Source organism: Taudactylus pleione, unplaced genomic scaffold (genome assembly GCF_031769625.1).
Source record: "Taudactylus pleione unplaced genomic scaffold, aTauple2 ptg000089l, whole genome shotgun sequence".
In the NCBI taxonomy this organism is placed as follows: Eukaryota; Metazoa; Chordata; class Amphibia; order Anura; family Myobatrachidae; genus Taudactylus; species Taudactylus pleione.
Genome location: NW_028284491.1, coordinates 3503720 through 3529021, shown reverse-complemented (window position 1 = coordinate 3529021; position 25302 = coordinate 3503720). Strand labels below are relative to the sequence as shown.

General features: G+C 47.7%; 1 protein-coding gene across 3 annotated transcripts in view; it reads left to right on the top strand.

The window, feature by feature from the left end:
• The first annotated feature begins 15759 nt into the window (after window positions 1-15759).
• The window catches only part of PHF11 (PHD finger protein 11), a 119452-nt gene continuing 109909 nt past the window's right edge, over window positions 15760-25302 (top strand). For all 3 annotated transcript variants that reach the window (XM_088469105.1, XM_088469103.1, XM_088469104.1), the window contains exon 1: window positions 15760-15910. In XM_088469105.1, coding sequence (XP_088325231.1) covers window positions 15788-15910 — 123 coding nt within the window. In that variant the 5' untranslated portion in view covers window positions 15760-15787. The remainder of the gene's footprint in view (window positions 15911-25302) is intronic.

Here is a 25302-nt window from a genome sequence, read left to right as displayed (position 1 = left end):
CAAGGCTCTTGGTTTTCCCTATGACCCAAAAAAAGGATGGGTTGAGGATCACCAGCAACGATTAAAAATGGCCCAAGACATTGTTCAACAACAAATGAACCATGAAAGGCAACGACAAGAAAGACATTACAATCTAAAAGCTCGAGCAGCACCCTAAAGTGTGGGTGACAAGGTTCTTCGGAAGAATAATTTACGGAAAAATAAACTGGATTTACAATGGGAATCAGAGCCCTATACAGTAATAGAAATCCCCAACCCTGAAATTGCAATCTATCGGATAGTCAAAGAAAATGACGGCACAGAAAAAATAGTCCATCGAAACCAGCTTAAATTGTACTCCGTGCCAGAGTTGGAGTCTAAAGCGGTACCTTCAGACTTCCCATCAAACTCAAAGATTGCACTCAGTCCACCGTTGGACAATGTCCTAGAGATGATGATGAGTATGTACTGGCCAGTAGTTTCTGGTTCTGAATTTTCACTCCCCCACGAACAGTTGGCAAATGCCAGCCCAACCTTGGAGGGTACAGAAGCCCGTGAACTTCCCAGCTTCCGACGTTCTGAGAGAAGCACTAAGGGGGTTCTTCCTATAAGGTATAGGCAGTAGAATGTTTAAATATTCGTTCTAACATATCGTATTAAGTTGTTACTTGTACCAGTTTTGCTAAGATAACGTTTGCAGCTAATTGTAATTCTTGCTACAAATGTTAGAAGTAACTAAAGGTTCTGGAAGAAGAAAACAGTTTGTAACCTTGTTAGAAAAATAGATGCATAGGGACATGCATCATTTTAGCGGGGAGGAATGTGGTACCCCTAGAGTATTTTTAGTGTCCCATTCATGTACCTACAAAAGGTTTACCATAGAAGTTGCCAGTCATATAGAAAAATAAATAAGTATGTTGCTTTGTTGTAAAATTCATGTATTTACACTGAAATTCTTAGCTGGAAGATGCTGATTGAGATAATTATATGAACTTTATAATTATTGCCAGTGACACTTGTCTGACCCCCTCATGGAGGGAAGTATGGTGCAGCCCGTCATGGCTGCATTGGAACACAACGGAGGCACGCGCCAGGGACAGGTCATTATGGCCACTTCAGAAGGGAAACCTACTCCCTCTGGTCTATGATAAGGGGCTCAATAGGGAGACAGGCGCGTGCGGTCGGCGGGAAGGAGCCCCGCACGCGACAGCCAGGTTATAAAGAGAGGCACCCGCGGGGGCTGCTGGGTGTGCTGTGTGGGACTCTGTGGTAAGCGGACAGTGGAGAGTGTCCTGCGCTTACTGGGGCTGAACCGCGGAGAGCCTGGAGAGACAGGACTTACCTGTATGCCGGGGACACAGCCTGTCGCGGCTGCCATCGTTGTGTGCGGAGCCCTGGTATCGGAGCGGAGAGGAAGCCATCCGGAGCCTGACAGGAAACGGCATCATCACCGGGACCTCCCCTGATCCTGCCTCCTTGGACTGTGAGTGGCAGCCGGAGGGGAGTGACAGAGCAGAGAGCGCTGTCCTGGGTGCTGGAAGACAGAAATCGCGGAGCAGGTCTGTCAGCTGCATATTGCAGTAACTATACCACCAACACCATTACAAGACTTTATAGCCCCAGCGCAGCCCTACAGTGAATACAAAAAAAACACTAATGCAGTCAGTATTTGGCCTGTTATTAGATAGGACTGCAAATATCTTCAGTGATTCCTGTTTATTCCAGCTCCAGTAAGCTTAAGTATAATAGACTGAGTAGTTGTTTAACACCTCTCTCAGCAAAAGAAATAGAGAGCAGGTAGAAACACATTGCACAAGGTGGCATAGAGCTAGACTAAGACAGCCATTTCAGTGACTATAAACTTCGATAAATTGCATTAAAGTCAGCTTAGCCATGTTGATCGTCTGGGATTAACCCTTCATCCGCAAAGTTAGAGACAACCTAACAAACTTTTGCAGGAGTCGCACAGGCATCAGTTCAGCAACATCTATATAGTTGAGATACTACTTAATACACAACAGGAGACAGGAGACAAGACACAGGAACTATAACGTGAAGGGAAGGAGAATCCCTATTGTTCACATCGTTACTAAGTCTAAGCGTTAGGGAGAGTAATTAAAACCCGGGCACCGTTACTTTATTGCGCAAACTCCAACAACTACTTGCATGCAATAGTTTAAAATATTTACTGTGCACAGTTAGGTGAATGGACTCTGGAACTACTTGTGTAGCTAACGGGTTGCAGGGATTGATGTGTGATGAATATGAGTTAACTTTCCCCCCCCCCCTACACAGAAAATACGAAGGAGATCCAGTGTTCCAGATAAATAAATTACCCCGGGATCCTATGTGTACTTTTACTGACTGAATTTTCAATGTGATGTTTGTATAGTTGAATTGTGCTGTTAATTAATTACCTACTGTTGTATAATGGTATCTGACTCCTTAGGGAGAATATACTGAAATAAATTTATCTCTGTCATTCGAATACAAGCCAGTATATTGGTCTTCCTATATTTTGCTGAAGGTAAACTGGAACCCAGTGGCTTGCTGTATAGGGAAAAATTACCCTGCGTCACAGTAAGCTGGGAGTGGACATTACACATTGAGTGCCATCGAAGTTGCGTATAAGCTAAGGGTAGTCCTGACCCTGCCGCAGGACTTGAGAGATTCCTGCACGCAGAGAGGCGCTCGGCTGCTTGTGGGCCGAGATTAATTTATGCACGCCTCTGTAACGGCATGCACGCCTGTATTCGGCCGACCACCTCTCTATTACCACCCACAAATGTCACTTCATGTCAATCAACATTGAAGGTCTCTGTGGGCTCCCTGCGTACTCTGAGAGAGCCCTTACCGTGCTCAGCAACCTGTTTGCACATGCGCAATGCGATGCATTCGCAGATCGCAAACATCGGCTCGCACCGTGCGTTCTCTCACTTGCGTTGCTCGCCTGAATCAGGCTCTCAATTGGCTTGACAAATTATTGCAATATTTTGGAACCAACATTCCCTGAATAGATATATACTAGCTGGGATAACCGGTGTTGCCCGAGTTGAAGACTGGACCCTGAAGTACACCTGCAGCCTTCATTATTTTACATTGTCCTCGCCTATAACCTGGATAACTATGCAAATTAGGAGTAAATGACAGTGCAGGCAGGCGTAGGGGTATATCAGGAGCAGAATGACTTACAGAATAGGAATCAGTATAGCTTCCAAAATTACTTGAGTTTCAGAAATCACTGCAGAACAGAGAGGGTGATTCAGCTACGGACGGATATGCTCTCGCCGCTGCTAACAGCTGATCCGAGCTGAGTCCAAGGACGCAGCATCGAATCATCTGCGATCCATTCTGCTGGCTGAGTGACCATGGGGCCACATAAGCCAGCCGCAGCACACGAGTAATAGAGGACAGGAAATCTCCGTCAGCCGTCAGAGATCCTGACCTCTCCACTCATCCCCAACAGTGGCGACCCACCTCCGCTTTGGAAAACTGAGGCCATAGCCGCCCCTCACCACCGAGAAATGGCAGCAGACTGTCAATCACTGACAGTCTGCTGCCAGACTACGTGCAGGATCACAGACTCATACTGCTCATTCACAGTATGGGCCAGACGCATGCGTAGATTCCGGATAATCGACGCATTGACAGGTATCTCTGTCAATGCGTCTGTAGCTAAATCACCTCCTGAAATCACTCTGCAGACCAACATTGAAGACTATGTCTAGCAGGGATGCCATCAGAGGGGGAATGCTGGTACTGGTGTAGTGGCACGGTAATGTCTAAATCCCCTTCACCGAGAGGACCCTGACGTCATCAGCCAGTGTCCAGCGTCATTCCCTGCCATCCAAGTGGGCATAGAGGGGGAATATAACCAGGGCTGTTTCTAGGGTCTGAGGCTCCTAGTGCGAATGGTCAAAATACGCCCCCCCCACAAGAAGCAGTAATATCGGAAGGGGCGTGGCCTCATCGTGAGGGGTGTGGTCTCACAGTAAGGGGGCGTGGTCTCAAAATACCACAGAATGTCAGCCGCTGTGACTGCTGAGCCCAGGGGTGGCTAACCAGTCAGAGGCAAAGAGCCCAAAAATATTTGTAGTTAAAGTAAAGAGCTGACAGCATGCGTGGCAGAGGCGCGTACTCAAAAAAGGGGTGTGGTCTAGCTGTCACAAGGCCACGCTGCATATTTGTGTGCACGCCTTTGGTATGACATTTGCAGGAGCATGACCTTATGTCACACCCCTGTTTTTAGTGACGCTGGGGGCGAGCCCAGCACATTGAAAATACAAGCCAGGTCCACATAAAATACACTGAAACAAGCCACTTCCACATAAAATATATTGAAAAAGCCAGAGCCACATAAAATTTGTTTTAAAAACCACATCCATATAAAATACATTTTGAAATCTAGAACCACATAAAATACATTGAAAAAACAAGATTCACTTAATAGACACTTCAGCTCCTCCATGTGTCATTCAAGCCCCCTCCCTTACCATTGCAGCCCGACAGGTCTCAGGCTGCTGCCCCAATGGCTCTCAGGCAAAAGTGCCCATTATGCAGTGCCCCCTGTATTTGTGCCTGTTATGCAGTGCCCCATGTAGTTGTCCCCATATGCAGTGCCCACTGTATTTGTGCCTGTTATGCAGTGCCCCCTGAAGTTTTGTTGGGGGTGAGAGCAGGGACACTGAGGTGAAGTTACAGGGAGGGTGAGGGCTGGGACACTGAGGGGGAGTTACAGGGAGGGTGAGGGCAGGGACACTGAGGGGGAGTTACAGGGAGGTCCGGCACTCCCAACAACCATAAATCCAAAACGCCCGGTGCCCTCACATTCTAGTAGTAGATATGCATCCAGAGCAGGTGCGGCACTCGTAGCAGAAGAAAACTCTTTTACACAATTAGAGCATGCTCTAATTGTGTAAAGGAGTGTTCTTCTGCTACGAATGCAGCACCTGCTGTGGATGAATATCTATCTATCTAGATATAAAAAGAGGAAGGGTTGTTCCACTGGGACCTTACCTGCTCTTCCGACCTTGGTGGGCACAGAAGGGTACCCTCTCTGCACCAGCCCTTCCCTGCAGGGGTCAGTGCCACTACTCAGCTTGCCAAGCGCTGGATCCTCAACTTGCCTCTCGATGGTAGCTTGACTGCGCCGGCTACTTGACTCCCGACGGACTTAACTTGAACAACAAAGAAGCCATTATAAGATCTCTCTCTCTCTCTATCTATACACACAGTATCTATACACACAGTATATATATATATATATATATATATATATATATAAAAAGCACACACATAGTTATACACATGTAAAAATAATATATTATGATTGCATTAGTATGTTAGTATAATGTATATCAATCACCATTTTTCTTCTCAATAAGATATTTTGAGGTTTATATATATATCCTTTATACATTACTATTGCCATCATAAAATATATTATTTTTTCATTGTTTCCCTTTTTTTTTTTTGCTTGTCCTGTCCTTTCATATATCTGTATGTATGTGCCTCCCCCTATGTTCTGCATTGCCCCCTATCTGTTCTCTATTCTTCCTCGCTTCTCTGTATCTCCACATCATGCAATATGCTTCTTTCCCTGTCCCACACTGTGCTCCCCAGCCCTCATCTCGCCCACACCATGCCCTCCTTCCCTCATCACACCCACACCATGCCCTCCTTCCCTCATCACACCCATACCATGCCCTCCTTCCCTCATCACACCCACACTGTGCCCTCCTTCCCTCATCACGACCACACTGTGGTCATCTCATCCACACTTGCTCCCCCCTTTCCTCATCTCACCCACACCGTGCCCCCCCTTCTCTCATCTCACCCATACTGTGCTCCCCCCTTTCCTCATCCCACCCACACTGTGCCCCCTTCCCTCATCACCCCCACACTATGCCCCCTCCAACACTTACTGTACCAGGCTGTAACAACACTCCACAAAGGCAAAATCGTCTAGGTCCAACTTCATTCTTGTTAGTCCTGCTCTTCGGAGCCTGCTGCAGCTTCCTGCCTGACGCTGGCTGCCAGGTTCCTCCATGGAGAGGGCTGAAGATCGCACTGACTGGGACGGGGGCGGAGCTTCCTGATGACTCATCTCCCTCAGCCAGTGGTCAGAGGAGTCTGAAGCAGACAGCTCAGCTTACTTCAGACTCCTCAGGACACTGGCTTAAATATCCGATGTGTCATCAGGCAGCTAGGCCCTGCCCCCACCCCAGTGATGCTCTGCTCAGCACTCCAGGCCACACGAGATGCTGCTGACTAACGGGGCCAGCCTCTAGGGGTAGTAGTGGGCGGGCGCAGGACCCCCGAGTGTCCGGCCACCAGTGTAGGTAGGAGAGCGGGAGGGCGTCCCCTCAAGTGTCTGGCTCGGGACTCCAGTCCTGGAAGTCACCCCCCCATGACGGCTCTGAGTGGCTAAGAGATCGCGCACTGCCTGACGTCATGACGTCACTGCGTGCTTATGCATCAGCAGGAACTGATGACTGATCCTATTGGTGCTGATGCAGGGGAGGCGGAGCTGCTGCTGGAAAAGGTCCTCCAGGCTCCCAGTCTGGCGCGGAGGTAACGCAGTCCTGACTGGACGCCCAGTAATTATATACTCTAAATAAAAATGTAAAATCGGTGACAGCAGGGATCGGAGGCGGAGCGCCCCGTGCGATTGCACGGGTCGCCCGCCCCTAGAAACGGCCCTGAATATAACCACGTGGCGAGCGTAGCGAGCCACCGTGCCGGAAGCGTGGCGAGCGCAGCGAGCCCGCGAGGGGACAACAAACTTGTGTAAGTGGGAACAAAGTACTTCTGTAGCTGGCTGTCATGGGCAGGAACTGCACTTCCACCCTCACTCACGTCACTTCCAGGTCCCTAGCGCGAAGGGGAAATACAGCCTACCGTAGTGGCACCCCTGCTGTTTGTAATCTCTGTATGCTAAAGTTAATCAGGATCAAAAATTGTGGATTAATTATGCTGTCTGCCACAGTCTGAATATATGCAGTGCTCAGCTGCTCATGAGCCTGTCAGGCTGAGATGAGAGTGTGACGGTGTGTGTATGAAGCCAGCCTCTTCCCCAGAACCTGTGTAATTTAAGAGTGTACCAGTTTTATGGGATTGTGTGACATTGTGTGGCCCTGACCAAGTTTAAACCTAGGCAAAAAGCTAATCCTGGTCAAACCACACCACCATGCCAAATCTGGTGGAGCTGGGTACAAAACTCTGGCCGTGCATAAAGAACTAACAGATGCAGTATATAAACACACACACACGCACTTTCTCGCTTATTATATAGATTACCGCGAATGGCATTCTGAGGCGCATTCGCCCTATAGTAATGTTGAACTAAAGTTCTGAGCACTATTCGCTGATCTCTGCACTACCGAGTAGCCCCCTCCCCCTGCTGTGCTCTGCATGGATGGGTTTAAAAGGGTTAATGACGGAGAGATCTGTGCCCACTGTTGGTGATCTGTGGACACCAGGGGGAAGGGGTGGTGTTAATTCCACAAGAGGAGTTATTGCCACTGCGAGGGGTTAGATGATTCTATTGACATGGGAAGTTTACTGCCACCAGGGGGGAGATTATTCTTCATTTGGGACCTATGGACATGTGGGTGGGGGTGACTAATGCCCCTGGGGGATCTATTACTACTGGTGGAGTGGGGTCTAATGCCCCTGGGGGATCTATTACTACTGGTGGAGTGGGGTATAATGCCACTGGAGATAATTTGCCACTAGAGAATCTATTGCCATGGGGGAAGCATTAAGCTGCATACACACGTAAAGATTTTCTGTCCAACCATCCAACTAGTTGATTGGTTGGTATGAAAATCTGGGAAGGTATGAAAGTAAATGACAATCAGCAATTTGCTCCCAAACGCTGGAAAATGGACAAAAACTGTTGTTTGAACAAATTGTTTAGATCAAACATTTAACAAACTTCTCTGACGACCATTTTCATCTATTTTCTCGCATTTAGGAGCAAATTGCTGATCATCATTTTCTCCCATATGTTACCAGATTTTAATTCCAGCTAGTTGGATGGTTGGACAGAAAATCTTTACGTGTGTATGCAGCTTTAATGTTACAATGGGACTTTTGGACACTGGGGGTGGGCATTAGTGTGCGACAATGAAAATGTCAACACGTAGAGTGGGGACAGTAATGCCGACTTGCTAACAATGCAATTTAAAGCGTTTTAACAGTGTAGGCTTTACAACTTCATCACAATTGAAGTTGTAAAGATGACACACTTCAAATGCTTTAAATTGCATTATGAACAAGTTGGCATTATAGGTTCAACCTCAGCATGTCCCGGATGTGATTGGTGACATTTTAACTGTCAAACTCGGAACAGCATACTGGGGAGTTAGATACCCCTAGCGATATTTTTCTTCCATTAAAAATATTGAAACACATTTTATCTTTTTTTTTATAAATAAATAACCTTCAGATAGTGCTCTTTTTGGGTGGATATAATTTGCTCTGTTAGAAGAAGCAAAAATACTAATTGTGTTTTTGAAAATATAAACTCTTCTGGAAAAGAAAACAAGAAAAAAATGAGACCTATGGATACTGGAAAGTGCGCAACACATGTTCAGCTCGGAGTGAGAATACCCTCAGCATCAAACAAACTTATATTCATTTTGATAAATAGCACTAACCAATCAGCTCCTAACTGTCACTTTACAGACTATGGGGTAGATGTATGATAGCGGCACTTACCATGCCGCTATAACGCTTCCCGCTTCGCCTCTTTACCGAGGCAAAGCAGGAAGCACTACCGATGAGATGGAAGAACATCTCATCTGCCGGAGTGGGGGAGCGTTAACTCCCCCCTCCGGCACTACCCGCTAGAGACAGCAGCGCATCAGCCTAGTGCTGTGTCTCTATCCCGGCCCCAGCAGAGACAGCGCTGTCCCTGCTGTGGGGATAGGCTAGCGCCAGGCTGTAGCTATCGATAACGACAGTTACTGCCGTCCGAACGGTCATGCGGTATGACCGTTCGTACATGGCCCTGCCGCTCGGCGCTGCTATCTTGTAGATAACAGCGCTGATAATGACAGGGGCGCATAGCTGGCACAATAAGGATTTTGGCATGAATAGGGCAGTAAAGCGGGCACAGGCACCAGATTATCTCATTTTCAATAAGAAGCTGTAGTTGTGCAGGGGTTAACTAGCTTCGGTCATCAACTGTTACACTTGAAACCCACAGAGGGTGGTCAGGTACATATGACCCACTTGTCATTTGCCATGACCAACAAGGATTTTGGCATGAATAGGGCAGTAAAGCGGGCACAGGCTCCATAATTTACCATTTTCAATAAGAAGCTGTAGTTGTGCAGGGGTTAACTAGCTTCGGTCATCAAATGTTACACTTGAAACCCACAGAGGGTGGTCAGGTACATATGACCCACTTGTCATTTGCCTTGACCAACAAGGATTTTGGCATGAATAGGGCAGTAAAGCGGGCACAGGATCCATAATTTGTCATTTTCAATAAGAAGCTGTAGTTGTGCAGGGGTTAACTAGCTTCGGTCATCAAATGTTACACTTGAAACCCACAGAGGGTGGTCTGGTGCATGTGACCCACTTGTCATTTGTCTTGACTAGCAAGGATTTGGGCATAAATAGGGCAGTAATGTGGGCACATGCACCAGATTTCTTAATTTTGAATAATTACCTGTAGTTTTTCAAGGGTTAAATAGCCTTGGTCAACAAATTTGACAATTGGGGTCTTTCCCTAAATTAGTAAAAAACCCCACACCTCTGAGCATGGTCTGGTATTGGAATACAGGAAAAAAAATCTGTGTGGGGTTCACCTTTTCTTCCGATAACCAGCACTAGGCTGGTTATAGGGAGGAAGGGGGTAACACTATAGCAGGGAGACACACTTAGCGTGGTGTCCTCCTGCCATCACATTATCCAGCACTAGGCTGGTTATAGGGAGGAGGGGGTAACACTATAGCAGGGAGACACACTTAGCTGGTGTCCTCCTGCCATCACATTATCCAGCACTAGGCTGGTTATAGGGAGGAGGGGGTAACATATAGCAGGGAGACACACTTAGCGTGGTGTCCTCCTGCCATCACATTAACCAGCCAAAGACTATTCAGCACATTTCTGGAATCTCTCGGAAAGCTGGTACACCGGCAGTGGCGTAATAAGGGGGTGCGTGTGGGGCACCTTGCCTTGGGCACCATCTGACAGGCCCAGAAGAGGGGGGAGCTGATGTGCAGGGCGATGTCCAGTTTTAACTAGGGCAGGGCCGCCGCGGACGGTGACGCCCCCGCACCGCCGGCCACGGTACTGGCCCATCCCAGTTAAACAGTGTAGTGCCGACCGCAGTGAGGAGCTCATTCAGAGTCGGTTGCTGCTGGCTGGCGCTCGCTCTGCATGTGGGCAGGTGTTTTTTGTTTTTTTATCTCCGGCCGCTCGCAAAGCTGTGGGTGACCATCCACAGCTTGTGCGAGCGGGCTGGAGACAGTCATAATTATCGCGACCATCGGGCTTGCGACGAGACCCTGGGGTAGGGTCTAGCTGCCGCAAGCCCGAGTGTACTTCCTGCTCTAATAGAGCAGGAAATCCACTACTGACATCACTAGTGATGTCAGTAACCCCTCCTAAAAACGCCAGACGTTCCACAAAACGGGGCGAGCTGTCAATCAACATCGACAGCCGTCCCGTCTTGTTGTGAGCCCCGTAGCTACTGACGTTCAGTCGCTCAGCTGGTCTCGCACATGCACCTGCTGGATGCGGCGCATACGCAAACATCGAGCCACTTGCGAGCGCTGTGCGTGAGCAGGAGCGGGGATTCAAGTTAGTTAGTTACTTGTGTGTTTGTCTAATGGGGGTAACGTATGGAGGTAACTACTATTGGGGGCACTGCATCAGGGGGGCTCTACTGGGGACTACTACTGGATAGGGGGATCACTACTGGGGGCCTGCATAAGTGGGACCACTACTGCGATCTTCATAAGGGGGACCACTACTGGGGGCACCGTATAAGGGGAACTAATGGCGGGCTGCATAAGAAGGACTACGACAGGGGGAACTGTGTAAGGGGCACTGCATATGGGGGATCACTACTGGGGGCACCATATAAGGGGAACTAATGGGTGACTGCATAAGGGGGACCACTACTAGGGGTACTGTATAAGGGGCACTACTAAGGGCCTGCATAAGAGGGATCACTACTGGGGACATTGTATACTAGGGGTACTGTATAAGGGGTACTACTGGGGGCCTGCATAAGAGGGACCACTACTGGGGGCACTGCATAGGGGGGACTGTATAAGGGGCACTGCATTAAGGTGCATATGGAATGGAAAGCAATGTTCAGAGTGACGAGATAGGGATGTGTGTCATGTTGACACTCCCCATTTTTAAGTGTCCACGCATCATTTTTTGTCACACGCACATAGGGGGAGTCCATTTTTTAAACTTGTCCTGGGCTCCATATAGCCTAGTTAAGCCGCTGCAAGTGCTGTGACCAAATGCTTGATCCCAGCGCCTTAGTCCTGCAGTCCGGTGAGATGTATCCCCAGCAGGACACATAAGTGTCCGATGTTGGGACAGTATGTCTGTTTTCAGTGCCGGTCAAGGCACAGCAGCGGCTGACATGTGGCGCCAGCTAATAGCTGAGTACAACTCATTGACCGCCGGCCATTGAAGAGGGGTGACAATTTTGACAATCTGAGCCAATCACGGCGTGCACCAGCAGCCAATAGAAATCGGCCACAGTGAGCCATTCGTTGTAAGCCGCATCATGGCTGGCTACGCCCGTGGCGTCTAGCGTCAGATGTCTCTGGGAGGAAGAGTCAATTTGGCGGAAATGGGTGAAGAGCTCCAGCGGCCGTGGAAGAGTCCAGAAGACACCGGGCTTAAAAGAGAAGAGCTCCAGCGGCTGCAGAAGATGCTAGGAGACACTGAGCTCAATAGAGAAGAGCTCTGGCAGCGCCGCTACTGGCCACAATGGGCCAGCGACAGAAGAATGCGGCTGAGGACCGGAGAGTACTGCGGTGGTTGGGAAGTAAAAGAGCGAATGAAGATCCTCACTGCATCCTCTCCCACTCGACAGGTAGACCCTCTTTGAGGCCTTACCATCATTAACCCCTCCCTAGACCATCATATTGTTAGGCAGTATGCACGTAGGGGTCATGAGGCCTTAAGCCTGTGGCACAAATAGGCGGGCATTAGGCCCGTGCTCCTAAGGCTATAATTGACCCTGGGCAATAGGCCCAGGTCACATAAATAAGCGAGGTGCCAACTTCTCATCTTGCCCTGGACGCCAAACACCATAGTTCTGCCCCTGGACCTTGGTCACTGCTACCTGGGTGAAGACTGCTGTGGCAGTGGGAGTTTGCCAGCTCAAGGTGAAGACTACAGGAAGCACTGAGATCGTGGGAGTCGACCCACCTCGGGTGAAGAACACATAGTAATTGTGGATGAACTAGGCTAACTTCAGCCAAAGACTACTGGAGTGGTAAATCTAATTGCATTGTATTTTCATTCAATTGCATGCTATTTTAATTGTCAGGCATTAGGCCCATGGCCACTGTGGGAGTTAAGCCCTAATCAGCAGGGACGGCCTTTGTTAGGCGGACAATAAGCCTGAGCCAGAGAGGGCACTAGTCCCACAAGGTATAAGGGGCATTAGGCCCTATAGGGTTAATTTGGGATCCACATCATTAACCCATTGTTAGGTGGGCAATAGGCCTTACATAGTGTCATTGATCCCCTAGAAGGCAGGCACTAGGCCTGAGGCAGCAGAAGATGATTAAGCCCTGTAGTACTGTTGTTCTGATTTGATAAGAATGTATTGAGGTTTGTAACCTTGTTACCTTGTCATCTCAGCTACTAGAATCAGGCCTCCATTAAAAGGTAGGCTGTAGTAAGGTACCTGTTTGTGATTATTGTAATGTTTTGTAACTGCATTATTCCCTTGTCCTGTAACTAATAATTGCATTATTAGTGTAGATGCATTGTTGTGGAGCATAGGGGTAGCATGGTGATATGGAGTGTACTACATCCATCCTGTATTGCTGTTGGCAGGGTGCTGATGTATGTATGAGTAGTCAAGTTGGTGTGTGTGGTCAGAGGCGTCACCTACCTTGGTGTCACCTGGTGCGGATGCTCTGAGTCCTCCTGCGCGCCACAGGCGTGCGCTCCCAGAAGGGGCGTGGCTTCGCAGGAAGGGGCGTGACCTCACCCATGAAGCAACACCCCTCATGTGAGCCGATCTTGGGTGCGTTACTGCCTCCCGTTCCAGTCACACAGTGGGCTTCCCCAGCGCTCCTGCAGCTGTTGGAGCAGCCCACAGTCTCTCCCTGCCTCTCTCCGTGTCCTGGCATCACGGTGACACCATCCGACGGGGTGACACCAAAATAGCAGAGCAGCTCTGCTATTTTGGTGTCAACCCTTCGGATGGTGTCACCCAGTGCGGCCTGCCCCCAGTGGCGGTTCTAGGGGCGGGCTAACAGGGCAGTCGCCCAGAGTGCCGGCCCCTAGAGGGCGCCACTGATTCCCCAGGAGGGCACAAATAAAAATCCCATAATAAAAAAAAAAAAAAACCCCAGCGCCAGTCCCCCCCGCGTTGATATTTGTTATCAACGGGCACCCGCCTCCCTCTCTGCAGCGGCAGTCGAAGCTCACTCCAGAGCTCCGGCTCCCGCATAGAGCACTATGGGAGGGACGTCCTGACGTCATGAAGTCTCTCCCATAGAACCGTGGAACCGGAGCTCACTCCTGAGCTCCGGCTCCAGCAGAGAGCACTATGGGAGGGACGTCATGATGTCATGACATCTCTCCCATAGATCCGTGGTGGAGCCGCGGTCGGACCAGACGGCAGCGGACGCAGGAGCGGGGCCTAAGGTAAGTAAGTATTATGTTTGTATTTTTTATTTTTCAGAAGGGAGACATGGGGCATTAGTACTGGGGGCATGTCTATAAGGGGGCATTACTACTGGGGGCATGTCTATAAGGGGGCATTACTACTGAGGGCACTACTATAGGGGGCACTAATGGGGGCATTACAACTGTGGGCACTACTATAAGGGGCATTCCTACTGTGGGCACTACTATAGGGGGCATTATTACTGGGGGCACTACTAATGTGGGCACTACAATAGGGGGCACCACTATTGGGGGCATTACCAATGGAGGCACTACTATAGGGTACTTTACCAATGGGGGCATTAACACTGTGGGTACTACTGAGGGCACTGCATGGGGGGCACCAATACTGGGGCCATTGTGTAAGAGACACCACTGCTGTGAGCATTTTATAAGGGGCACCACTACTGTGGGCATTGTATTAGGGGCACTACTACTCAGTCCTGTGGACCTTGTGTATAAGGGGCACTAATTTGAGCATTGTGTAAAAGGGGCACCACTGTGTGTCATAACATGAATAAGGGACTAATGTGTGGCGTAATTTGAATTGGGAATACTATATTATAGAGGGCATTACTGTGTGTGGCACAATGTATTATACAGGGCATTACTGCGTGTGACATAATGTATTATACAGGGCATTACTGCGTGTGGCATAATGTGTTATACATATTCTTACTGCGTGTGGCATAATGTGTTAAACAGGGCATTACTGCATGTGGCATAATGTGTTATAAAAGCCATTACTGCATGTGGCATAATGTGTTATACAGGGCATTACTGCATGTGGCATAATGTGTTTATAAAGGGCATTACTGCATGTGGCATAATGTGTTTACAAAAGGGCATTACTGTGTAAGGCGCATTACTGCACATGGCAATTAATCGCCATGAGGGGAGAGCTTGAGGGGAAGCCCAGCACCTTCGTAAGTGCTGGGCACGCCATACAGTGTGATGAATTGGGGGTGATCCGCAAGGACACACCCCCTTTCCGGAAGCGCGTGCGCTTTCAGTGCAAGCAGAGAAATGTCATCTAAAAAAAGTTGGCAACTGTGAACTTTCACCCTAAGCTCCACAATGTCTAGAACCGGCCCTGCCCGCACCCCCCTTGTGATGCCAGTGTGTGTGGTAAACACTAAAGAAAGAAGTCAGTATAGTGAAGCCGTGTAGGTGGCTGTTGTTTTGTGTTTATTTGCAGGTACCGAGATCCGGATCATTTGTCCATTGCCCAAATTATTTATGCCAAAATCCTTGTTGGTCAAGGGAAATGGCCCTGATCCCCCTCTGTGGGTTCCAAGAGTCAAATTTGTTGACCAAGGATATTTACCCCTGCACAACCACAGCTACTTACTTAATTATGGAGCCTGTGCCCGGTTTACTACCCTATTCATGCCCAAAACCTTCTTGGTCAAAGTAAATGACAAGTGGGTTATATGTACTAGACCACCCTCTGTGGGTTTCAAGTGTAACATTTGATGACCGAAGCTAGTTAACCCCTGCACAACTACAGCTTCTTATTCAAAATGAGATAATCTGGTGCCTGTGCCCGCTTTACTGCCCTATTCATGCCAAAATCCTTATTGTGCCAGGAAAATAACAATTGTAAACTGTGTGAGGGACACAATTCTTTGTTTACATAGTGTTAGTTTAGTGATCTAACTTTATTCAAATGTTTTAATGTAACTTTTTCTGAATAAGAAGCTGGAGCTTGAATAAGAAATGAATAAGAAATGAATAAGAAATGAATAAGAAGCCAACTTCAGGCTCGTAATGATTTCTTGGTATGTAAACTAGAAACGAAACTGAAAGTGGATCCAGAATACATACTACAGAATACAGACTTGCCATTGTATCAGTCAGTTCTTCTTGGATTTGACTACAGCTGACAGCTCAGAGACACAGCAGTGATTGCACCATGTCTGCTCAGCCACCGAGGGTCTGCGCTTTCTGCCCTGAGCTAGAAGAGAATGACGATTTGGGGAAATTACTGAACACACACACACCTGATGGGGAGATTGTCGCCCACTCCAACTGCATGGTGAGATATGAGGGGTCTGTAGTTACACAGATAGGAGAGATCCGTGGTGAGACTCTTCCTCACATTGCTCATTCTATCAGATGCATGTGTGCTATTGGTGCCGTCATATAGTGGAGTGAACTGCGGTCTAACCAGGGCAGTCAAAATGTACAGTAGTCTCATACAGGAGTTGACAGTCACTCTCTTATAGTAGGAACCCCAGCTCTCACCTGGTCACACACAAGGGAGCAGTGAGGTCTGCTCACTCTGCTGTGACTTGTAGCTGAGCATAATTGCTTAACCGATAATGTATTTATTTGCTGAGGCAATCTGATTACCTGGAAATAATGTGCTTCCTGTTTCTAACACCTTCCAAGCACATTTACAAGGCTGTTTACTGTATATTTACATCCACAGCTACAGGCCAGGGTTTTTTCACTGAACTGGGTTAATGAAATCAACGGACAGAATCTGATTCACAGATGTCGCATTGTCGATGTTAGGCGCAGTAGAGCGAGTTTTTAGCTTTTGCGCATGTGTTAAACTCACACTGCGCACGTGCAGCGCTTGGATCTCCATGGTCGCAGATAGGATTTATTTGCGAAGTGAGTGAAAGGTAGGTAGCGTTTGGGGGAAGTAATGGGGTGGCTAGACAAACGCAGACGTGTCTGGACCATTCTCTGGGCATCTTCTAGTGAGCCTCTGAATTTCTATGAAGCTGGAGAGACCTCGGCGTCAGGGCCGGTTCTAGATATTGCGGAGCTCAGGGCAAAAGTTCCCAGTTGCGCCTCCCCCCCCCCCCCCCCAAATTTTTTTTTTTTACTGTTTGTAGATAGCGTTCCTCTGTGCGCGCGCTTCCGGAAAGGGGGGTGTCCTTGCGGAACACCCCCAATTCATCACACTGTGGGGCGTGCCCAGTCCTTACGAAGGTGCTGGGCTTAACCCAAGCTCTCCCCTCATGGCGAATTATTGCCATGTGCAGTAATGCACCTTACACAGTAATGCCCTGTATAACACATTATGCCACATGCAGTAATGCCCTTTATAACACATTATGCCACATGCAGTAATGCCCTGTATAACACATTATGCCATATGCAGTAATGCCCAGTACAACACATTATGCCACACGCAGTAATGCCCTGTATAACACATTATACCACATGCAGTAATGCCCAGTATAACACATTATACCACATGCAGTAATGCCCTGTATAACACATTATGTCACATGCAGTAATGTCCTGTATAACACATTATGCTACATGCAGTAATGCCCAGTATAACACATTATACCACATGCAGTAATGCCCTGTATAACACATTATGCCACACGCAGTAATGCCCTGTATAACACATTATGCCACACGCAGTAATGCCCTGTATAACACATTATGCCACATGCAGTAATGCCCTGTATAACACATTATACCACATGCAGTAATGCCCTGTATAACACATTATGCCACATGCAGTAATGCCCTTTATAACACATTATGCCACATGCAGTAATGCCCAGTATAACACATTATGCCACACGCAGTAATGCCCTGTATAACACATTATACCACATGCAGTAATGCCCTGTATAATACATTATGCGGCTATGCCACATGCAGTAATGCCCTGTCTAACATATTATACCACATGCAGTAATGTCCTGTATAACACATCATGCCACATGCAGTAATGCCCTGTCTAACACATTATACCACATGCAGTAATGTCCTGTATAACACATTATGCCACATGCAGTAATGCCCTGTCTAACACATTATACCACATGCAGTAATGTCCTGTATAACACATTATGCCACATGCAGTAATGTCCTATATAACACATTATGCCACATGCAGTAATGCCCTGTATAACACATTATGCCACACGCAGTAATGCCCTTTATAACACATTATGCCACACGCAGTAATGCCCTGTATAACACATTATGCCACATGCAGTAATACCCTGTATAACACATTATGCCACATGCAGTAATGCCCTTTATAACAAATTATGCCACATGCATTAATGGCCTTTATTACACATTATGGCACACGCAGTAATGGCCTTTATAACACATTATGCCACAGGCAGTAATGGCCTTTATAACACATTATACCACACACAGTAATGCCCTTTATAACACATTATGCCACATGCAGTAATGCCCTGTATAACACATTATGCCACACGCAGCAATGCCCTTTATAACACGTTATGCCACATGCAGTAATGCCCTGTATAATACATTGTGCCACACACAGTAATTCCCTTTATAATACATTATCCCCAATTCAAATTACGCCACATAGTAGTCCCTTATTCATGTTATGACACACAGTGGTGCCCCTTTTACACAATGCCCAAATTAGTGCCCTTATACACAAAGCCCACAATAGTAGTGCCCCTAATACAATGCCCACAGTAGTAGTGCCCCTTACACAATGGCCTCGGTAGTGGTGCCCCCCATGCAGTGCCCTCATTAGTAGTGCCCACAGTGTTAATGCCCCCTTTGGTAATGTCCCCTATAGTAGCGCCCCCAATAGTAATGCCCACAGTAGTAATGTGCCCTATAGTAGTGCCCACAGTTATAATGCCCACATTAGTAATGCCCCCTATAGTAGTGCCCACAGTAGGAATACCCCCTATAGTAGTGCCCAAAGTAGTAAATGCCCCCTATAGTTGTGCCCACAGTTGTAATGCCCCCTATAGTAGTGCCTCCAGTAGTAATGCCCACTATAGTAATGCCCCCTGTAGTAATGCCCCATTAGTAGTGCCCCCAGTAGTAATGCCCCCCTATAGAAGTGCCTCCAGTAGTAATGCCCCCATTAGTAATGCCCTTTTGTAATGCTCCCAGTAGTAATGCGCCCCTATAGAAATGCCCCCAGTAGTAATGCCCCTCTATAGCCATGCCCCCAATAGCAATGCCCCCCTATAGCCATACCCCCAGTAGTAATGACCCCTATAGCCATGCCCCCCTATAGCCATGCCCCCAGTAGTAATGCCCCCCTATAGCCATGCCCCCAGTAATAATGCCCCCCTATAGCCATGCCCCCCTATAGCCATGCCCCCAGTGCTGGTGCTTCTGAAAAAAAATGCAATTAAAATACAAACACAATACTTACCTTAAGCCCCGCTCCTGCGTCCGCTGCCTTCAGGTCCGACCGCAGCTCCACCACGGATCTATGGGAGGGACGTCATGACATCTCTCCCATAGTGCTCTCTGCGGGAGCTGGAGCTCAGGAGTGAGCTCCGGCTCCTCGAATGTATAGGAGAGACGTCATGACGTCCCTCCCATAGTGATCAGTCTCTGCCGGAAGCTTTCGGCTGGTGTTGCAGGGAGGGAGCCGGGTGCCTGCTGATAACAAATATCAGTGGGCGCCCGGCAAATGGAGCCTCCTTGCAGCGGCTAGCGGGGGGGGGGACAGGCGCTGGGGTTTTTTTTTTTTCACTCCTGGGGACTGAGTGGCGCCCTCTAGAGGCCAGCGCTCCGGGCGACGGCCCTGTTATCACGCCCCTAGAACCGCCACTGCTCGGCGTCATAGGTGAGACACTCATTCTGAGACGGCATAGGCTTGTTCACAGGTTACATTTGCCACCGATGTTTTTGCACTTGTACATAAGCGGCGGATGTGAGACGCCGGAGGCGGGCACCTCTGTGCACAAAATGGTGGTTGAGTCAGCATAATTTCGCAAGCCCGCTCTGTACAGAAAGGCAGCAGCGGCGGGCAATGCATAAATCTCTGAATCAGGCCCATAATACAAACCTATATCAATTGAAACCAGTTTCAATTCATATAAACCAGTTTAATGAAGTCAAACATAATTGGCATATGTGTGACTAAAGGTGTGTACACAGTCGTACAAAATATCGTTCAGTTTCTGCCCCAAAACGAACGATAATGACCAATGTGCGCTCCCATTTGTAGTTGGTCGTTATTGCTCATAGCCCGAACCACCTGTCCAACCTGACAATATTGTCAGGTTGAACATGTTCGGGGATGAGGGAGGGTGCCTGGCACTGAGCACACCCCTGCCGGGGACACATGGGATGACGTTGCTCATGGAGCTAATCGTCCCGTGTGTATGCAGCTTAAGGCTTTGTAGATTGTTTTTTTTTTCCCCCGTTGTTGTAAGAAGCACAATGCATATAATCTACACATGTAAGAGCTTATTTATGAACAATAGTTTGAGGGAAATCCTCAGAAAACAGAATGCAGTTAGGGGTTGTCCCATACTCCCCTACTCTTTCTAACTCCTCTCTGAGAGAAGCCTGGAGAGGAGTTGCAGCGGCCACTGAGAGGGCGGGGGTGGATGCTCTCTGTCATTAAGCCCCTCCCTCACCACAGCATAATCCCATGAATCGCGGGATTCCAGGTGAGTAGGTAAGTATGGGTTGTCCACCTCTACACAGATTGTATCTTATGGATATTGGTGTGCTCTAGGGTACTGGCATTATTTCCTAAATAAGTTGGACATATGTTTGTTTTTACTGTGTAGATACCGCCTAATGCTTTACACCTTCCCCTCCCCCTTTTACAACCCCCATAAAAAGCCTTCGCTTCAATTAAAGACATACAAAAAGAGGTCACAGCTTTATTTAACAGAGTTAAAAACATGATGGCAAAGAAAGCAGGACTGCTAGTGTCAGCCATAGCCATACCAAAACCCACTTGTGACGCTAGGATCCCATCCCCTTCCCTAGCTTTGGTATCGTACACTTCAAGCTCAAAATAAAGGGGGTATCTCAAAGGCAGTTCCCTGCACCTTTGAAAGACTACTGACTGCAGTGCTTTCCCACCAACGCCATGGTCTCCACACTCACTGTAACAAGATGGTACTGTAACCCAGTGAGCACATAGGGGCTCATGTAGAGATGGAAAGGTGTGGTATTGTCGGCATTGACCACGTCGATGTTTAACATGTTACGTCAACGTTATTAGCCTGTCGACATCATAGTTATGTTTTAACTCTGTCCCTAACCCTCGTGTTAATCCTAACCCTCCTGGTTCATGATAATGTTGATATTTCTGATGTTAGTATTCTGTCAATGTTGACAATATGCAGGTGTCGACATTAATGATATTGCCATATTAACATCATTAATGTCGGCATGTCCAACCGCCAACATCATGACTGCATACCAAGATAGGTGTATGAATGCTTTAATTGCACAAAACATACATTTCTTGCAGCACGCATGCACACAGAAAAGGCTCATGCTTGTATCCGTATGCAGATTTAGCTACAGTTTATGATCACAACCTCCTACACTGGAATGGGGGTGGTAAGGAATTGTTAAATGTAGGTCAAATACAGTAATGGTGTTTTGACGTGAATTCTACCAAGGCAGGCCTGTATACAGAAGCATATGCGCCTGTCAGGAAGTGTATCTCTCGCAGGTGCTCAACCCCTGTCCAAAATTCCCATGAAGCTGATGAAGATTGCCATTCACTTTTGACTGACTGATTGCACCTCTCTCACTTATAGTATAGAAGTCATTAGGGATGCGGTGAGGATCCCGACAAGCGGGATGCCGTCTGCCGGAACCCCAGCATCGGAATCCCGATCGCCGAGACAACACCGGCAGCGAAATCCCGACATGACTCGAGATGCCGACAGATGGCATCCCAATCATAAGGACACCGGGTAAAGGTAAGTATCAGCCGCGGGGGGACGATGGTTTAGGCGCCCCGGGGGGAGTTAGCGTTAGGCTGCGGGAGGGGGGAGGTTAGGGTTAGGCTCTGGACAGAGGGGTTAGGTTCAGGCATCACTGAGGAGGGGGGGATTTAGGGTTAGGCACTAAGGGGGGAGGGTTAGGGTTAGGTACTTACCAGGAGGGTTAGGGTGTGGGGTAGGGAGGGTTAGTATTAGGGTACAGGAAAGTAGGGTTAGGGGGTAAATAGGATACGGGAACATTACTTACCGTTCCCCTGTTTGGATTTGAACCATTGGGATGCCGCTGTTAGTGTACTGGCAGCCGGCATCCTGTCCATCAGGATTTTATACCGATTCCAAGTCATTAGTATGGTTGCTATATTATAGGAAATCACAGCCATGGTCCATTGCCAGAGATAAGTTTCCCATTTATCGTTGAAGGGTAGAACAACCGTTTTTCATTTAATTTAATTTGTATTAATTTGTACTTGTGTCTGTATTTAATACATGATAAATGTGGTTTTGCATTTGCTAATAATACTATTCAGATATTTTTCTGTCTTATGTATATGACACTTCATTACAATATTATATTGTGTATAAATTGGATAATGTGATTTAAGCATTCATTACTAACACTGTCATGCTGCATCTTAAAGGCACACATCCACTAGACGATGAAATTGAACAATAACGATATCGTTCAATCATCATTTGCAAATCATTCACTAAAATGTCTAAAACGACCAGCGATGTGCGCTCCCGCTGGTCAATTTTAGATGTCTATCATCGGGCAAACAGGCTGTACAACCTGACGATAACGTCAGGATGAACATGTTAGGAGATGATGGATGAGCCTGGACTGAACGACTGCTTGTTCAGTGTAGGCACAGCACAGACTGACCAACGACTGCACAATTACAATGTCGTAATCGTGTAGTCGTTTTAAAGTCTTCTAGTGGATATGTGCCTTAAAGATTTTGTTACTCCTAGCATTTATCAAGCACTTTTGCTACGATTTTTTCCTGGCTCAAACCTGGCGCATTTGTTAGTCTTATAGAGCTGGATGGATCTTACATCCAACTTATGTTGCAGTAGGTGTACAGTAGCTGTAGCAAGGTGGTCCTAAATTCTTAGAACAAAGCAAGTTAGCAGAAAATAGATATGTGAAACTTGTACTTTGTTAGTCAGAAGGCATGTCATCTAGTAACATTTACTGCATACTGTACATTGGTGGTTACTCTCTTGTAGATCAAATCATGTTCTCCAATAATGTTTCACAAAGATCAGAACCAAGGACCAGCAAGCAGCATGCAAAATTGCTTATATACGTTTCCACCTTCTGTCCTAGTAGTGAGCCCTTAATTTGATAGTATTGGTACCAGCTTCCCTCATTGTTTTGCCCACAAATAGTGGGAAGCATCACAGGTTGCAAGGGTTTCCGTCATCTGAAACAGCTGTGAAACTTCCCACCGCCGAGGGGCTGTAAGAGCATACCAGACTATCGTCCTGCTATTGGTGTGACAGTCCTGATTTTTTTTTGAGGACTGTCCTGTGAGCGATCATCACTGAAGGGTTTTTGCCACACGCTATGGAGCAGGTGTCTCCACAGCATGGGGCATAAAGCCAATGTACTATGGCCATGCCCTTGTCTGGCTGGCAAGACCTCCAGTGTTAGGATTTATGGTAAGGGTGAAATAGTGCTGGAACACAAGACACCATGCATTACCATCTTGTATCAGATCCAATGATGGACTGATTACAATAGGATGTTTTAAAGTGTCCTTTCAAAAAAGCATGGCATTGTCTGCAGCCTCTGTTAGCCAGAAGCTACTGTATAATGTGAATTAGAAACAGACAGTTATGCTCCTCTAGCTGCAAACAAAAATGCTGAAGCTAATTGTGATAGCTCACAGGTTCTCAAACTTGGTCCTTAGGACCCCACACAGTGCATGTTTTCTAGGTCTCTTCACAATCACAAGTGAATTAATTAGCTTCACCTGTGGATCTTTCAAAATGTGTCAGTGAGTAATGAATACACCTGTGCACCTGCTGGGTGACCTGGAAAACGTGACCTGTGTGGGGTCCTGAGGACCAAGTTTGAGAACCACTGTGATAGCTGATACATTTTAGAACCTGTACCCTCCGAAGCCCCCCCAAAAAGCCAAGAAAGACATGATTCTAATGAATATTTAGGCCAAATGGGTCTCAAGAGATAGTTACCCTGCAGCAGGCATTATTAAGTTATTAAGCAGGCATTAAGTAATGATTAAGTCATAGAATATGATAACCTATACTTGTCAAATATTCAGTAGTCAAAGGTGCAGTATGTTGCATTGTGCAGTGGGGATGGGACCGTGATGGCACCATTAAAAACAGATCAACGTGGGCTACATTACCTCTATCTGTCTGTTATTACCCAGTCTTGTTGTATTACTGTTTTGTTCCCAAATGTAACACAATATCCTGTATAAGTAAATGTTATTGATAATAATAATAATAATACAGGTCATAGTGGGAGGAGAGGAAAGTGTTGTGGTAGTGATAGACAAGCTGCTGAAGGTCCTTGTAGGCAAAAGGGAGGAGAGATGTGGTAGAACGATAGAGAATCTGGGTCAAGAGAGGGTTTTTTGAGTATGGGTGAGACAAGGGCATGCTTGAGGAAGGAGTGGTTGGTACCAGATGAGAGGAACAGGTAGAAAAAGTGGGCAAAGAGGAAGCAGGTATAAAGAAAGAGGGGACAGAGTAGGTGAGAGGCAATGGGCTGCTATGGGGGCAGGTGGAGGAAGGAGAGCACAAGAGAAGGGCCTGATTCAGACTCGCTCACAAGCGGGTCTATGGCCGGGCAGTGCGCACGCGCGAGCGAGAAATCGCTCGCATCCAAAAGGGGCGGCTGTCGATGTTGATCGACAGCTCATCCCGTTTGGTAGGTGGGTCGGGAAGGGGGTGGCTGGCCAAACAGAGGCGTTCCCAAAGGAACGCCTGCCGTTTGGGGGCGGCCCCACTGACATCACGAGTGATGTCAGTGGTGAGCTTCCAGCTCTATTAGAAGTTCACTGGGGCTTGCAGCAGACGAGACCCTACCACAAGGGTCTCGTCGCAAGCCCCGATGGTCGCGATGGTCTTGACCATCGTGACCATCACCTGGCCACTCGCTAAACCTGTTGGTGGTCACCCACAGCTTGGTGAGCGGCCAGGAGGCCGGGCTGAAAAAAAAAAATGCCCTTCAGAACTGCGAGCTGCCTTCAGCAGTGAGCAGGTCTGAATCGGCCTTATTCTACAGTGGCGGTGCAAAAGAAGGACTATATTTGTGTTATTCTCCAGTGCTGGAGACGGAATCCTTAGAGGAGGTGTCACAATGCTCCGGACACCGGCTTGTACTTACCGGGTCCGGCAGCACTGGAACCTCCAGCGGAGAGTCCCCGGCGCCCGCTGCTGTGACGTCACCTCCAGGTCTCCCTCTTCAGTGCAGGCGGCCGCGGCTCGCTTAGGAGCGCGCGCTCTGACCTGAAAATAATTTAAAGGGACAGGCGGGCCAAACATGTAGTCACGTTTGGCGCTAGAATTGGACTTCTCCCTAAAAGAGTAAGTCTCTGGCACCAGACAAGTGCCAGAGATTAGGCTCATTCAGCATACTCCAGCGTACCTGTGATACTCCGTTACCTGATTCTGACCTTGGCTTCGTTTGTGACCCTGATTTAGCCTGACCCCTGGTACTGCATCTGATATCTGGATTTGACTGGCTATTTCCGGT